The 17892-nt window shown below is 34.9% G+C and overlaps 1 protein-coding gene across 1 annotated transcript in view; it reads left to right on the forward strand.

Annotated features, from left to right (window-relative positions):
- The window catches only part of GABRA1 (gamma-aminobutyric acid type A receptor subunit alpha1), a 43435-nt gene extending 27654 nt beyond the window's left edge, over positions 1–15781 (forward strand). The window contains exons 7-10 of the mRNA XM_072873294.1: positions 1262–1405; positions 7066–7218; positions 9854–10056; positions 13586–15781. Of these exons, the coding sequence (XP_072729395.1) occupies positions 1262–1405; positions 7066–7218; positions 9854–10056; positions 13586–13894 (809 nt within the window). The 3' untranslated portion in view covers positions 13895–15781. The remainder of the gene's footprint in view (positions 1–1261; positions 1406–7065; positions 7219–9853; positions 10057–13585) is intronic.
- Positions 15782–17892: the final 2111 nt, after the last annotated feature.

Here is a 17892-nt window from a genome sequence, read left to right on the forward strand (position 1 = left end):
CCATGCAATTAATTTACCAGCGCACTCCATCCAACACCACCTCTTCAATTACTAACTGTTACCTCTTACATTGATAAGATAAATTACTAACTCACAAATGAGGTCAAGTGAATCAGATTCCTCCTTCTCCTTTCCTGCTTGCCAGTCCTGAAAAAAGGGAAAATCTCATCCTGTAGGTAGGAGTCTAGTGTCATTTTAGATGCCCTAAGATGTCCCATCTGTCTTCCAGCTGCTTTTGGTGAGTGCAAGCTTTATGTAGGTTCTGATCACACATTCAGTCCCATACATGTCTTGGATCCTTTTAGATGTGAAGAATGACACTAGATGTTTCTATGTAGACAACTAACTCCCACCCTAACTGCTCAAAGCAAGAGCTGTCAGACTCCAGACTATGCAAAATGACAGAAGAATTTTACAATGGGACTAAGATTAAAAATATTTACATATAGTTTGATTCCTGAAATAACATAAATAACATACTAATAACAGCACCAAAACACCTGGATGGCATATGTAGTATGCTACTGAATTATCTATGTAACATACTAGACTACTCAGGTTTGGACAGCCCACAGTGGGGTTTTTTTTGCTTTGTTCAAGACTCAAATAAATGTGAACTTGAGTGTGAGCATTTCCCAGAAATAACCAAAGTGAAAAAATAGATTAATTGTGATTTAAACTCACTTGAGCCTAGGGAGCTCCAGAAATGTCTGCTATGCCTGTTATACAGCAAGGACAGCATGAGGGTGGGGGGTTACCAAATGGAGAGCTCTACCCAGGCCAATGATGAGAAGATCACTGAAGCCACTCTAAGAAGGACTTATTTTCTTACAGTGGCCCAGACAACACCACACTATGACAAATTGGAAAGACTGGGGCTCATCTTTCTTGATAGTAGTTAAAAGTTACAAAAAGAGTTTGAGTCCTCGCATGCCCATGAAATTCCACATCTCACTCTTACTTCTGGTTACTCAGATTTCACATAGGTAGGAATGATGTAAGGGAGAGAAATATTTTAATGACATTGAGGACCAACCTTAATCCAGCCCTACAGCAGATACTTAGCTAATCATCATATGGATAGACCTATAAAATTGGTTATATTTCCCATAGACAAAAGTTCCAGTAAGCTAGTTGTGGGTATCTACAGATAATTAAAGATAATTTAATATTCAAACTACTGCTCAAAACATTGTTCTGATAAAGCCATATGGTGATAGAAGGTGCAAAGCTGAAATGCAGTGTGTTTCTTTTAAATTAGATGCTTATACCAGAGCAGAGGTTGTGTATGAATGGACACGGGAACCAGCAAGGTCAGTGGTTGTGGCTGAAGATGGCTCTCGATTGAACCAATATGATCTGCTTGGACAAACTGTGGACTCTGGAATTGTTCAGTCCAGTACAGGTCTGTGAAACGGGTTTTTTGGGAAGGGTCATATTTAACTGCCAAAACATAATCTAGAGCAGGAGAAAAAATACAAAGACCAAAGAGTGAGAGAGAAAAATTGCAATATATGAGCTTCAGATTAGGAAAACATGACTAGAAAAGATAACATATCCTGGGATTATTTTCCTACTTCAACTGGTGGTTAAAATATTTGAACATTAAAAAGCTTTCTATAGTGACAGATCTAGCCAGAAAAAACAGTAATTTACATTATAAAGAAGCACTCCTCATATCCTTATTGTATTATCTGCTTACTATATAAGCTTAAAAAAATAGTATAAGAATATGAATCCTCAAAGATCATATTCCTTGAGTCAGTGAAGTAAGTTGCTAAAAGAAAGCATATAGGTTCTCAAGGAGGTGTTTAGAGAGTGAAAAAAAATATGTCATCACATTAAAAACCATCTGGAACATCCAAACAGGATTTAGGTGTCTTAATGCTAGCACCAGCTTTAACTCCAAAACTATTACTGAGATACAGAAATATAACTGACGTTTATGGTATTATATACCTATAATCTTGAAGCTGGCTAAAAACCTTTGCTTTTTCACTTTGCAGTGTTTGTTTCAAGATGTAAGATGTAATCGGGTTTTTTTGGTTTTAATAATTTGGAAGGGGCACAAAGACCTAAATATAGTAATAAACTGAGCATTGGGCATTAACAAGAGCTCAAAGTGTTGACTAGATTGACTGTTCAATGGACCAAAAGAAGCACTGCATTAGGAGAAGTAGTTGTATTGCTTTGAATGCACCCAACATTGTGACTGAACTAGAGAAGTACACTTATGCATGCATAAACCAAACATTCTAATGTGTCATTCATAAGGTCAATGAACATTTAAGGAAGAGTGAGTCAATTTAAGGTGAACCCTCATTTGTGTCTGAATTTTTTATTTAGCTTGCCAAAATGTATTAATATGCTCTATTAAGCCAACAAAATTTCTCACAGACAAAAGTTTCTAGTGGACCAATATTCAGGTTACTGTTTGGAAGCTTCTATTCAGTTGATGTAATCATAAAAGAAGTAAGTAGGATGGCAGTAACAAGCACTTTGCATAAGAACAGTATCAACACAACTGCTCCCATAGATTCACTGCTTCCATTATTGAGCACAGAAGCCTGCGTCAGACAAGCAGAAAGAAAAGAGGAGAACTCTTGGCCTGGCCACATCTAGAAATGTTGCCATTGACTTTTGTGGAGCCAGCAATTTACCCCAGCTGCCCTTTGCTGAAAAGTCAATAGGATTTGTGAGGAACTGCAAGGATTTTGAGCTCTTTGCTCTTTCTGTTCTGAAGCTACTCGCTCAGAGAGACCTCGGCCACCTGTGTGCCTGCCCTTTTGCACTCATCACCAATTCTCTGCTTGCTGGATGCATTGTAAGGGCAGCAGGATAATCAGAAGAGACTCATGAGCTTGGGAACATATCTAAGCAAAATAGATAATACCAGATATAGTTCAGGGTAATTAGATAGTAACATGAGAAGCACCCTATAAATTGTTAAGAAAGGCAGATAATAAATTTTTAAACAGAACCGAAGGCAAACATAAGTAAAAATTCTTCATACATTTCATGAAGAAACAAAAAAATATTTGTTTTGCCCATGATATTTCATAGGTTTGAATTCTGCCTCCTTTTTCTTCCTGAAGAAACTCTTTACCATGCCTATCTATAAAGTTAAATACAGTATAATTAATATTTGCTGAAATAAAGATGCTATTGTCTAGATGCAGAAAAACATTACAAAGATCTAAATACAATGATTATCATAACTAAAAATAAGCCCATTAAAGAATCTTTTTAGTACCAAACTCGCAATCCTCTTTAGTTATTACCTAGTAAGAATATACAGTGGTGGAAGAAACACATTTATTGCTTGCAAATTCAGTGTCTCAAGGAAAAATTATTCTTGATTTGCTTTGGAAAGAAAAATGCTTTGCCTTCCCCAAAATAATGGTGGGGATCAGAAGTGGTTAATAATCACTTTTGTCCCCATTCAGGTGGGTGGGCAGCTAGTCTCAACAGAATCCTCCTGCACATCTTTGTCCTCTGATCATCTCTGTTTTAAGATGTGACATATGTAATGAAAATTATGAAATCCCTCCCTACTTTCAGAGTTGTGGATGATGACTCATCTGACAAAAAGAATTGAAGACAATCTTCACTTAAGAGTTCTCAGCACCTAATAGGCAAGAAAATGAAGCTCTTGTGCAGCCAATTCTGTGGATCGTTAGAGGAATCTACATAATCTTGGGCAATTTTAAGATGATATTTAGAGTTGTCTGGAATTCCAGACATGTATTTTCCAAGAATTTGGGCGTAACTGGGTTACTCTAAACATTCCCAAAGCTATTAAATGATATGGTGAATCCATAAATTCCTTTTTTTTTTTCCTTCTTTAATTTCTTCCTTTGCTAGTAGGCCATCTGCTATCCTTATTTCTGGATCTAGAACAAGATAACTACAAATACTGATTTTTTTTAATGACAAGAGAATCTTGAAAGACTAAAACTTTTTTATAGCATAGTTATTCATCTATGCTGGCAATGGAATGTGCAGGTACTACAGGCTTAAAAATAGTATTCAGTAAATGAAATAATAGTTATCGATGCCACTGTTTTGCTTAAGCAGAGTCAACCTTTTTTTACTTATATGTAAAATTCCTGTCACTCTTCAACTCCTGACTCATATCGACTCAGAGTTTAAAATGATCTTTTTTGCAAGCACCTTAACAGATGCTTAAGGGGCTCGTGCAAGTTTCTATTTACACAGAAGTATTTTGCCACCTTGAAAACATTGCTGTGCACTGAAAATCATCAGGATTTATACTCACAATGGTATATTTTTTTTCTGATGTTCTGTAAATCTGCTGAGAGGATGCTGCTGTTAAGAGTTTTTCTATGGGTTACATGGCATAAGTAGTAAATGAGAAATACTTTGTTTTAAATTAATGGCAAGGAAAGCCTTACTTCCTACCTACGGTGATAGAAAAAGTATCATTATAGCTAAAACTCAGTCCCCACCTCAAACCTTATGTCTGATGTCATGCACATTAATTTTAGGTGCTCACCTGATAAACTGGGTTTATTACAAATAGTTTACAGAACACTGAGTAATAGGTTTGATGTAACTTTACTGAATTATCAAGTATTTTCTTCTAAGGACACAGGTTAATTTATACCACCTGAGCATTTGACTTAATGATTGTGATATACTGTAGAATTAAGGGCTGGTTAAAAACTGCAGCTACAGAAGTGTTGAGCACAGCACAAACTCTTCCAGAGCACTAGAAGTATTCAAATGTGGACAATCATTTGAAACATTAAGTTAATATAGATGAAGGAGTTGTGTGACCACTTTTAAATGCTTCATATTGTGTAATACATATAAACTAATTTAAACTTCAGGGAATAAATAAAATGAAAAACAAATTTATCTGCTCAACACAGTTATCTGTAGAAGATTTTAGGAATTCCAAGGAAGCTAAAAAGAAATACACCTTTCTAACTTCTTTGGATAAAAGAATAAGAGATAAGAGAATGTAAGATGCATAAGCTACAACTTGTGAAAACCTAGTAATCAGATATTATGCATATAGGAAATATTTTGCTCAAGAGCTATTTGAAATTTTCGCTTGTAGGGAATTTTATGGCTGAATTACAAACTTTTGAAAACAGAATTACAGAGGAATTGCTAGGAAGTTAGACAGTGATCAGCAGCCGTCATGAATGCAGCTATGCTTTTGAATTAAAGCAAGCCATAAAATGTGGGAAGCTAAAGATTCAGTAAATAACTGGAGGACTTTCATGTCCTGCAGTTATTTAAATAAATCTCATCAAAGATCTACTATCTTCTAATAAATGACTGCAGCCCATTGGGACTTTGGAGACTTAAAAACATGGGTTTTGCCTTGTAACTGAACTGTAGGTGTTATTCTAAGCCTATGGTTTGTCTGATTCATGCCTCATGGCATTACCTTTAGCTGACTTCTAGCTCAGACCTGCTGCAATACTTAACAGATGAGAGTAATCCCTGCCTTGTTAATTGTCTTTATGCTTTGAATCTTGTTCTCATTTTCCAGAGGTTAAAAATACTTTGATAATTTAAGCAGCTAAATAAAGCTTCAGAGTACAGTGGTGTGTTCACTTGTATTCTTAGCTTGCCATGTACAATCACTGAATTAATTCTGACATACCGTTGTGAGCATTCTATATCTGATTGCATTAAAATAGCTTCCCACATCATATTTTAGTAGATAAAATTAAATTATTGGCTCTTCTAGCCAAGGCTGGCACCCTTCATAAGATCATAACCTCTGGTACAAAGGAAAAGAGGATTGTTTCAGTGAAAGTTAAAGAAAGGTGGACAAAATTCAAGTAATAATGCCCAGTGTACTACTTCTGCCAGTCCTATTTTTGAAAGAAAATTTTTCTTGTATATCCTTTGCTTTACCTCTGTTTATAATTGACTCTCTTTCCCCCCTTTGTTACTGATTTTTATATTGAAAAATACCAGGAGTATTGTCACATCCTATTTATAAGCTCTCCTCAGGGTTATACATTGAGCAAGATTGTTCAAATGAATGTTCTTCTAGACTCTGAATTAAAGAGAAGGGCATTTGACATGCTCGGTGCATAAGCAGTGAATGTCTAGACATAGTTTTTCAATCCAATTTAAGCTTTTCCTGTAGAAGAGCAACTTTTGCTTTCCAACTGCCTACATTTTAAAACAGAATAACAGTAATTTCACATGTCATCTCTAATCTAGACAGAGATTTCCAGTCAGTTGCATGTCCACCTGTTTCTTTCCTAAGATAATGTTTATTGCATAAGAAGAAGAATCAATCTACTCCAAAAACTGTTACAATAGGTTTTCCAAACTTTTGAGAATATAGTGTTTTTCAAAATCCATTTTCAATGATGTAAATAATGATCTGGAAACGAGGCATTATTTGCTGTGCTCTGGCAGGAAAGGTTTATAGAGTTATGTAAATACTTAAGATTCCTTTCAACTGCAGTTAGAATACCCAGCTCATATGTTTTTGTAGCACCCAAAAAGTTAGTGCTAATGAAAATATTATGTGTTATTCCTGCATTGTCCACTTACTTAATGAAAGAATAATTATTTAGTAAGGTACTGAATTAGCAGAACACTTAATCTTCAGATTACATAAAGTGCAGACAGTGGTAACGCAAACACAATCACATCAACAATTACATCTTAAGCCTGGCCTGACCGAAACACTTCCGAGTGCCTGTCTTGATTTAGTCTTTATGTGATGTTTACATGTGTATATTGTGGTGATTTTCCATTTTCTAATGGAATAAGACCTTTCACAAGAGGCGTAAACATCCACCAGTTAATGCAGAGTTTCATTCACTACTCAGCAGAGATGAGAAGATGTAAATTTAATTAGCATTTCCCAGAACTGTCTAGTTTTGTATTATTAGTGGAACTTCAGAACCTGCTTTATTAAATGTTTTCTTCAGAGCTGACCCAATTTGATCTGAGGACTTTTTTTTACAATAGGGGTGAGTATAATGAAAAAATACTTCCTATAAAGCCCTCTAATTTGTATATTTATAAAAGCTTTAATGTTCCTGTTTTTCTTGTTTTCAGGGGAATATGTTGTTATGACTACGCATTTTCATTTGAAGAGAAAGATTGGTTACTTTGTCATCCAGACTTATCTGCCATGCATCATGACAGTGATACTGTCACAGGTGTCCTTCTGGCTTAATAGAGAATCTGTTCCAGCAAGAACTGTATTTGGTAAGCAAGACCTATAAACTGCTTGGCAATCATAAGCCACATAGGTTTAATAAATTTTATGGTAAAACTAGTTATGTGTAACACAATATTGGAGAACTACATGAGCCTGGACATAGTGCAGTACACAATAGTTAACATGTTTCATTGTGAAGATGTAGCAGAAGCTGATTTAAGGTCCAAAGCTTTTAAGCTAATTGTAAAAAGAGACCTGAAAATATCTTAAGCAATCTATTACAGTTCAACTTTTCCAAAACAATAAGTTTTGGACTAAAACATTTCTGACATTGGCAATGACATTCACGGTGGGGATTGTCAAAAAGGCTTTAACCAATGGGTGTTGATCATTTGACAACCTTAGGCCCTTTGAAAATTCTTATCTTAAAAATCTTTTTCGTCAATCCCTTTTGCAGGCTGCTGCTAAAGGTGTCCTGTTGAAATCAGTGACAATTGATTGTGCTTCCAGTGGTAAATAGATGCACTCAACGAATGCAATAAGAAGGCAGTCTAAAGGAGTCTATACAGTTGGTCCCTAGTGTTTTAACCACTGCTTGCAAATGCTTATCTTAAAATTAGAAACAAACAACTAGCGTATTCTTTGGAGATATTAATCCAAGTCAAGTACATAATTAAAAAAAAAAAAAAAGAAGATGTAATAAATCTTCAGTTAAAGAAAACAGAACCTGAGATTTCTGCTATGTGACCTAGTCTTTTTTGTGATGTTCAGATAGGACACCTGAACACCTTTGGCAGAAGGAGGTGGAAGAACACCCAGCTGAGTTGGCTTTTGCACTAGTTTCCCTGCCTCAGGGCACTGCTGGGGCAGGGCGCCATGGGCCCTCCTGCTTTGCCAAAGAGAATTTACCCATTTATACTGGACATAGCAAAGCCAGAGAGTCACAAGGCCTGATATTGAGAGACGCAGACTCTGAAACTCTCGTTGAACAAGAGCTATTTTTATTGACCTTTTCTGGCACTCTTCACAGCTGTGCTTTAGTTTCCCAGTGCCTCTGGAAATCAATCACAACTTGCATAGCCTTAAGACCTCATGAACCAAGTAGAGGCTTTCTGTTGATATACAGATGTGCATTTACAGCAGAATGGTTCAGACCACAGTATAATTAAATTTGATTTACATAATATTGTTTAGATTAACAACTAAAATTAGTTCTCAGTTTTTATCATCAACTTCACTGAGAATTAACCTGGGACTTTTATGGGCCTCTGTAGTTAAAGCTATTGAAATTGTAACTATTTTACCTCTTTTTGCACGTCCCATTTAAAAAGAAATGTCAGATGATCAGTTTGAAATGGTCTACTTCATTGTTCCTAGATGGAGAACAAAATTTCCTAGTCTCACAATGAATAATATATAATACTGCATGATGTTCAAGCTGCTATCTTCACAGGCTCAAGAACCCACACATTTCTGAAAGTTTTCCTTTTAGAAGACAGTAATTTAGTAAATAGTCTTGTGTCTAATCCATCATTATGTATCAAGATAGCTTTTTCATTTCTTAATGGCAGTGAAACAGTATTTCAGAAAATTTTGCATGAATGTATATACATGCAGAAATGCAACTTACATCTTTTAGTCCACTTCCTACCACAGGTAATTATAAATACTGTTTTGCTACTATGTAAAAGAAACATAAGCTCACTAGTAATGAATCAAAGACAAGATTAGGTTGTCCCTCAGGGAAGAGAAATTGCTTCCTCATTAGGCACTAATAATTCAAGAGCTTTACACCAGCACATAAATACATTGTTCATTATTTGGCCTATTTTAGACCACTGCACATTTTCACTAACACTCAGTGCAGCAAAGATGAACTCTCAAGACACATTCAATACATGACATTGCAGTTGTCAAGGTAACTTGTGGACATGTGATTTGATGTAAATGTCTAGCCTGCACTTGTAGATTTTTCAAGCAGCTGCAAGCAGAGTGAGTTCAATACAGTCCTGCTTGCTCTCTATGGCCAGTTAAGGGAAAAGGTTCATCAGCAGTGAGAAGCTCTGATATCAGAAATGCAAATTACGTTATCATTGTTCATACATAAATTCTTTGCTATTTTCAGGGCATCAGTGAATAAAGGGACAGAAATCTGTAAACCCATCAATTCAAATAAATGTAATATCACATAAAGCTTAGTGCATTTGAGTATAAATTTGAAGGAGCGTATACCAAATAAGCTGATTGAAAACAACAAGTTTTTTAGTTTTCTATCTAAATATCTTAGAACTGTTGCAAGAAAGAATTAAAAATGTTAAATTATTACATCTGTTGGACAACTCGCAGGGCATGAGTAAGGAACAGCAACAATGATTCTCCAAATACCAGGAAGCATAAAGTAATATCCAGTCCATGACTCAAAATATTATTTCCATTCCAACTTAAAAAATATTATTCTACTACAACAATGTGAAAGAATAAAGGTATATAAGATGTTTTGAAGACCCTGCAACTTCCACAGAACTTTAAATCTGATATCCTCAGTTAGCAACTGAACTTAAGTGGGGAAGTTGATAAGGATTAGGGGTGAAGACAATGCTTTTCCATCTATTGTAACAGTTGAGAAATGAAGCACAAAATATAGCCACTGATCTAAAGACACTAAAATTGTTTGCTTTGCAGGAGTGACAACTGTCCTGACAATGACTACTCTGAGCATCAGCGCAAGGAATTCACTCCCCAAGGTGGCCTATGCCACTGCTATGGATTGGTTTATAGCAGTGTGCTATGCTTTTGTGTTTTCTGCACTCATCGAATTTGCAACAGTGAATTACTTCACAAAGAGAGGCTATGCATGGGATGGCAAAAGTGTCGTTCCTGAAAAGGTAACACCACTTAATATCCATCCCAACAGGTCACACTGTGTCATGCTTGGTCACTATATGGGGCTTTTTTAGTCCATTAGAAACTCTTATTATTTAGAATAGTAAGTAATTATTCCAAAGGAGTTTCCTCATGTGTTTGCACACAGCATTTCTACACATAAACAATAATTACATAGACATTGAGTACTTAAATACTACTTCTGACATACTGGATGGTATTTAATGCTATTAATAATTATAAATTTTACTGAGATTTTGACTTGTGCAACTGAGCAGAAAGAAGATAAATGTTGGTTTTTTTTTTTAAGGGAAGGCAATTCATTTTCTAATGTTCAAGCAAGAGAAAATGTGGATGCCTCAGTATAAACGTAGAAAAAAAATCTTGTGGCTACTGTATTTGACAGTTTCCAAAGTATATTGCTCCCCAGCATGAACTTCAGGAGGACTGCTCTATGATCATGACCAGATAAATCACCACAGGACTTTTTCTTTCCTTTCTTTTGCCTCCTATAATTTCCCTATTTTTTAAAAACAGAAATATCACTTTTAATTCATTTAAATATAATTTAATTTAATTTTTAGTTAATTATTTTTACTTCTTAGTCCTTAGGAGAAAGTGATTTGTTTTGGGGGAAGCATTGACAGTTGTGTTGGAAGTGTGCAATCCTGATTTGTACCTCCCTGAATGCAATATAGAGACATCACACAGGCTCCCTTTTGTCTGGGATTAGACCCAGTCTGTAAATCACAGGTGCATCAAGAAATTGTTGAGGACATTTAGGGGTGAAAGAGAAAGTTTCCCATTTCCTATGAGTTATCATGTCAGCTGCTTCTGTAAGGAAGCTCATTTGGGTTTTGTGTTTTGCGGGGGGGGGGGTTTGAGAGAGAGAGATATCTTGAAAGAGAGTTTTAATTTGCCTAATTAGTTATTATGAACATTCACAAAGTAGAGATTCAGCAGAATAAATATTTGGAGAAGCAGATGTTACTCATTGGTACGTGAATATACGTGTTTAATTCAGGAGTGTATGCCTATATATAATTTTTTTTTTTTTTTTTTTGCTATTTTAGTTGCATAAGTCAGTGAGAAAACAGAAATAAAATTAGGACATTTACACAACGACAACTAATACAAAATTATGGTAGAACAAATGACTGAAGTAACAAAAAAACCTTACAGTAATGAGCTACACAACTGCTGGTGAATATTTAGTTTTCAGTTACTGATGATACTTTCACTGAAAATAATTTGTGTGATTCTTTGTTGTGCTCCCATCGTCATGATATCTATTATAAAAAATGGGCTGTGTTAATAGAACAAAATCCTTAAATGTTAAATATTGCCTTGTTAATATAACCTACCTTGTAACATAGTTACTATAATCAGCCATTTAATTTGTTTCAAAGAAAATTACACTTTCAGAAAAAACACACCAATATAAACACAATATTCAAACACTGTTTAAAACATTGGAAGATTTGTGGCTTTGCAGTCCTTAACAGGTAAGGGTCTTTATGTGTCCTTTGATATAAGTCAGCAAAGACATACCAGTACCTGGTAGAGTGCATTATCTGCAGACGTAAGGAAAGGCAAGCAAGGCAAACTAACAGTGAACAGAACATCACAACTTAATAAAATTTAGAGGTCGAATTAGCTGTCATATTACGTTTTCATAAAGTTGAATTTGACATGAAATATTAAGACCCTGACTGGTGTCAGGACTTTCTGTGGATCAGATTCCTCACGACATTTAGATCTATAGAAAGGGTCTCCTCTGAGACTTCTGTGAAGCGGTTCTTTGCCTGCTGGATTTCTTGCTGCGCACTAGAGTATCTGTCTGAGAAGGAAACAGGACTGGCTTCATACTCAGCAAGCGTGTTAGCAGCCTTCCTGCTCAGGAGGAAAAGAACAGACAGACAACTAAAAAAATCTTTCTGACATCGCCTTTCTTCTTTTCCGAGTATTTTTTTCAACCTGTTTCTCCTATTCAGCAGAAATATTCTAAAACAATTTGAAGCTTTTTCTTAGCCTCAAGCTAAGCTGAATATTTTTGTCATGAAATAAAGAGCATTTACATCAGAGTCATTATGTGAATCCCTTTTCTTACTAAGTAGCAGAAATTTAACATTTCACCCTTCATTTCCTTCCTGTGTGGGGCTCCAAGCCATGCTTCAACAAGCCTCTCCCCACTTGCCCTGATGCTTTTGCAGCTTCCCTTCACATTCCCAAGCATCCTGCAGGAGCCTATCTGCTCCCTGAAATGTTCACCTCTTGAACAAGAACTTTCTACCAAAGCCCCCCTACTGGGTGACCTATATAGCTATTAATCTGTAGTTGATCTGTCATAAAAAGTACTGTGACTACTTTAAAAAATATTGCCTCTGTGGGACTGCTGCTTCTTGAAAACAGAGAATTATATTTGCTATCTTGTGAAATGACATAAAGACCACATTCTACTGATATTTTCTCTTTAGCCATATCTTTTTTTTTTTGCCTTCTAAGAGGATAAAACTGGTAACATTTGCCTCTTCTTTTTGTGGCAAATACTGCCTAAAGATTTTCTAAGCTCTTGGGATTCTTTTGTTATCTGTTTTTTTCTCATAATCAGAGGAACTTGGAGCAAAGTGATGCTTTTGTTTACACCTCCGTAACAACCCACTGGTAACCCCAGATGTAAAAATTTAGATTTTTTTTCCTACAAATAGATACCAGGAGTAGAATACTAGGAAACATAAGGACCCAGGGGAAAAAATCTAGATATCCTTTCTGATCAATAAGTTCTTCTCCACTAAAAGATTTTCAATACATTCTTGCTTTAGCAATATAGGTAGGTGGATGCAAAAATCATAGAGCTATTTAAGTCCCTGTATGTGGAATGACATTTCAGCCATTATGATCCAACTGTAACATTCAAACAAGAACATAAAGTTTCTATTCCATAATGCATATGCTTTTGGTGTAAATGGTTAGTGAACGGAATACTGGCAGCTTTGCATTGTATTAAATAATCCACTCTCTCAGTGCATGGCCACATGATATATTTATTGTCTATTTTTATGTATGAACTGTGTTAGAATGCATCATATAACATTATTTGTCTTAATATTGGAAAGCTTTAAAAAGCTTTAAGAAAATGTTAAGAATTAAGAAATTCAGTGTCTTCTAAAGTTTTTGTCCTGGTCAAAAAGCACGGTTCATTAAGGGAATATTGAATTATGAGTGGTTTGTCACTGTTGATTACCATTAAAGGTAATTTTGTTGATCAGTGAGGCTAGGTATTGGTATAAGTCCTCATTATAGTTTATCCATCATCTAATTTGGTTTAACTAATACAAGTAACACAAATGATTTTTTTCTTTGTCTTCACCTAAATATTGCACGAGTCATGTATCCAGACACTAACTTCTTTCTTACAGCTTATTACAATTTGTGGTATACATTTGATTAATTGCTAAGTTTTATGGTGCTTTTTCATAATCTTATCTGTTGAGAAGATAGTGAGAATAAAACATTTTCTTCTTTCTTCAGCCAAAGAAAGTGAAGGATCCTCTCATTAAAAAAAATAACACATACACAGCTGCAGCCACGAGCTACACCCCTAATATTGCAAGGGACCCTGGGCTGGCAACCATTGCTAAAAGTGCAACGATTGAGCCCAAAGAAGTTAAGCCAGAAACAAAACCTGCAGAACCCAAGAAAACTTTTAACAGCGTCAGTAAAATTGATCGACTATCAAGAATAGCCTTCCCATTGCTTTTTGGAATCTTTAACTTAGTCTATTGGGCTACCTATTTAAACCGGGAGCCCCAGTTAAAAGCTCCAACTCCACATCAATAACCTCATTTATTCGTATAGTTCTGTTTTGTCTTTTGCTCTGGGAACTGCTTCCTGTTTTCACATAAAGTAATTCCCATTTGCTTCATTGCCTCTGTCTTAAAGAAAATAAAGGTTTCTTTATTTAATAAAAGGTAAAATATATCTGTATATTTTAAAAACCTGTGTGTGAGGGAGAGAAAAATATAAGCTATATAGTTTGGAAAAGTGATTCTGAAAATGGGAAAGAAAGAGTTGTAAGGTAATGAAAAAAGAAAGGAAATTATTTGTAGATAGCTTAGTACTGAATGTCCCCAAAAAGTATTGTATATGTATGTGAAAAAGATATTTTTATTCAAAGGATTGTGGGGAGTGGGAAAATATTCTTTATGACGTTCCTGATGCACATACTATACTGTACCATTTATTCAACCACTGTTTATAATCTTTTCAAGGATGTAAAGCTTTCCATTTGCTGAATCCCATAAGATATGTTATTTTCCTAATCCCTTTTCTCTTCTATATTCCGAACCACCTGACTTATAATATTAAATGGTCTTTAAAGAAAAGGGAAATTACTCATTCTAGGTACAGTTTGTCACTGTATAGCACATAAGATCTAATGGTAACAGATGCTTTAATTTGCTGTCTTATTGCAGTCTTGTTCTAAGCATTAAGTTGTCACTAGACTAGATTTAAAACCAGTTGCACAATCAAGTGCAGATCCCAAGTTGCCTCTACCACCTGCGTAATCCAAACAATTCCTGGATGCTTTTACAGATAGCTTTTACTCATCACTATGTTTTAGAGTTAAAAAAAACAAACAATTTTTGCAAGCTCTAGATATGTTGAATGTATTCTTTTATAAAATGATACATTAAAAAGAAGCTTTAGACTGAGATTTATGGATAGCAGAAAGACAAAAAATAGTATTTAAATAATATATGTAAATATGCAGCATGAGATTGTACATTTTTTTACTTTTTTAAAGTTGTGTTCTTAAAACATTGTGTAGGATTCACCTCTTAGCTCTTAATATGTTGTTAAATGCTCAATAAAACATATTTAGAGCCTGAATTAAAAAGAAAAATCAGTGGTACTGGAAAGCCTAAAAAAAATAAATACACAGAAAGTGCTTGGAATTAATTCCATTTGTAAAGTGGTTAAGTGTACAGTAGCTTGCAATTTGACAATGTCATCCAATGTATACTATTAGATTAATGACTGGTCTGCTCAGGTCATGCATAAATACTAAAGTATGGGATTATATTTGGTAGGTAAAAAATGGTGAAATATTTGTTAAGACAGAAGTTCATCTGTATATTACTGCTATATTTGCTGATACATAACTGTTACAATAAGTGATGTAATATATGTAGCATTAAATACAAAAGTCATACATAAAAGAATGTACAGGAAAATAGATTTTATTGAGTAAACTTACATTTCATTTTTACTGTAGCAATATATTTGTAGGAACAATATGTAAGGGCTTTAAATACAAGATGTCCATTTTGCAGGTATTGTGCTCCCTTTAAAAAAATTCTAGTTAGTATTGTTACTGCTGATTCTTCGAAGTAAAATTTCAGATAAAGATTTTTCAAAGAGATGGGAAGAATGGTGGGATATTTGCAAGCATCCATTAAAACAACATATGATATCGAATGAATTTTAAAACAATGCTACATGAGCCTCCAGAGAAACAGCTACTGAGAGTTAAATTTCATAGGCAATGTTTTCTAACCTCTTTCTCAATAAATCAAAAAGTTGACATTATCTACAAAAGGAAATAGTTAATGTTTTATTTAGGGAAGATTTTTTTTTTCTAAATAATGCTTCATTGTCTAACATTTAGTCCTGTCTAAACTTGATAAGTTATCTGATTGGAGCTTATTAAAAGGGGATGTTTCATCTTCTGGTATCATGTGTAGATATATGTATAGAAAAAAATAAACTATGGCTCTTTAACTTCTGTGTACTTGTTTATCTTGTTATTTTTGGCGTTAAACTAGTGTGTTCATTTAGGGCATTTTACCTTTCTAGCAATTCATAGCTACCTTTTGGTCTGCATTTTGCACATTAGATGTGAATATTACTTAACTAGTCTGCTTTTTGCTATGCAATGATTGCATTATATCACCTCTTAGTTAGTCTATGCCAATAGTATTATACTGTATAAACCTGATTGCACAGTTTATCAAAGACAAGGTATTCTCTATGTAGCTTTTTTACAATGCTTTGCTAAACCATGTAATAATAGTAAGTCTTCCTTGAAAATAATGATACACTCTTATAGAGGACAGTTTCTGTTTACTCCTGGGATAATTTTAAAAAGATGACATTGAATGTTTATTGCACCTCAGTGCAGTGATGTGGCAATAAAACCTAAATCTAATAGAGGTTGTTTATGGCAGAAGCATGTATTGCTTTACAGAGTTTAGCAAGAGCTCTTTATTTTATGTCAGACTGTAATTCTATTATAATAATAAAGCTAAAAATGTTCAATAATGAAAGTGAATGTTTTACTTTGGTTTTCTTTAGTTACTGCCTTTTATGACACATTGCTTGATAAACTGCCATTCATTCAAAAACTTAGTTTCTGTGGATTTGATAATGAATGCAGTTTTAATAGATGTAATTTTCTGTCCAGTGTTTTCCAGGGACAAATATAACAGGAATGTTTCTGAAATCTGATTTGACATTCAAAAAAGATAGTTCAGTCTGTACAGTGTATATCCAGTAAAGCAATTAATTGAATCAGATGAACAATTGTTAAGGTTTAGTACCACAACAATGAATACGATATAGGGTAGGAACAAAATAAAGTGCATTGTCTCCCAGATAAAATGGCAGATGAACCAGAGAGTGAGAGCAAAAATGTGGGTATTTATGTTATAAATTTAACTGTTTAAATAAATGCACAGATCTAAGAAAGACTTAGAAGAGAACCTCAGGCTGTATAAAATAACATTATTTCACTTATTTAATGAGTTGTGGGGATATCATTCAAACAAGCATATGTGTAACTTGAAAATTTTAATTCTCAACTCTTCATTCTTTCCCACATAGAAAAATACAGAGAGAGGAAAAGTCATTCCAGTGCATTCAGCCCTCAAACATTCTTGGAAAAGTTCCTGGAAAGCAAGGCTCATGTTCTTTTGTAGGGGGAGACAACCAATTGCAGACATGCAGTTTTAGAGGATCCAAAGCAGAAAAGGCTGATATAAGTGTATATATGTATATAACAACATTCATAATGTTCTTAAGCATGAGTCCTACAGAAGGATTTTTCAAAATGGAAGGAAAGATTGTGTTAAAATGGACTCAGATTCTATTAATTTATTATGCTTTCCTCTATTTTGAATGAGAATAATGCAGTCTGAATCCCTATTCCTTGCCTCCTACTACTAACTCCACAGAGATGAATCCCTATGGAAACCCACACGGGATTTTCTGGAGGATTATGGTAAAGAAAGTGGCAAGTGACACTGGTTGAACACCCACCTCCTATGTTCACATGCCAGATGCAGAGCATACATGGGGATTCTCACATCTTTGTCACTGCTCAGACATTTTTACGCAGAATTTTACTCGAGTAAAATGAGTGAAAATGCCTAGATGCAACCAGGATTTGACCCACAGAAAAATACATAGCACTATTTGGCTTCACAAAGTGGAAGAACAGCCTCATCAGATGACAGATTCACAGTCACCAGACAGTCCAGCATGACACCCTGACATGACATTGCTGTGTTTGTTCTGATATTACATCAGTAGGGGAAACTCCTTCAGTTTTTCTTGGATCACCCCTAGAAGCTACCGCAGGACTTTCTTAATGACCAAGAACTTCTTTTACAACGCCAATGACTTTCTTAATGATATTCTTTCTCTTGGACTGACTATGTGAGACCTGAAAAAAACCGATTTCCTTTTCTCTCTATCTCCTCCTATTTTTCGCCAATATGGTAAGTAGTAAAAGCTTATGAAACACTCTAATGGTTAGAAAATGGGGCACACATGCT

The sequence above is a fragment of the Ciconia boyciana genome, chromosome 9, assembly GCF_034638445.1.
Source record: "Ciconia boyciana chromosome 9, ASM3463844v1, whole genome shotgun sequence".
Taxonomy (NCBI): domain Eukaryota; kingdom Metazoa; phylum Chordata; class Aves; order Ciconiiformes; family Ciconiidae; genus Ciconia; species Ciconia boyciana.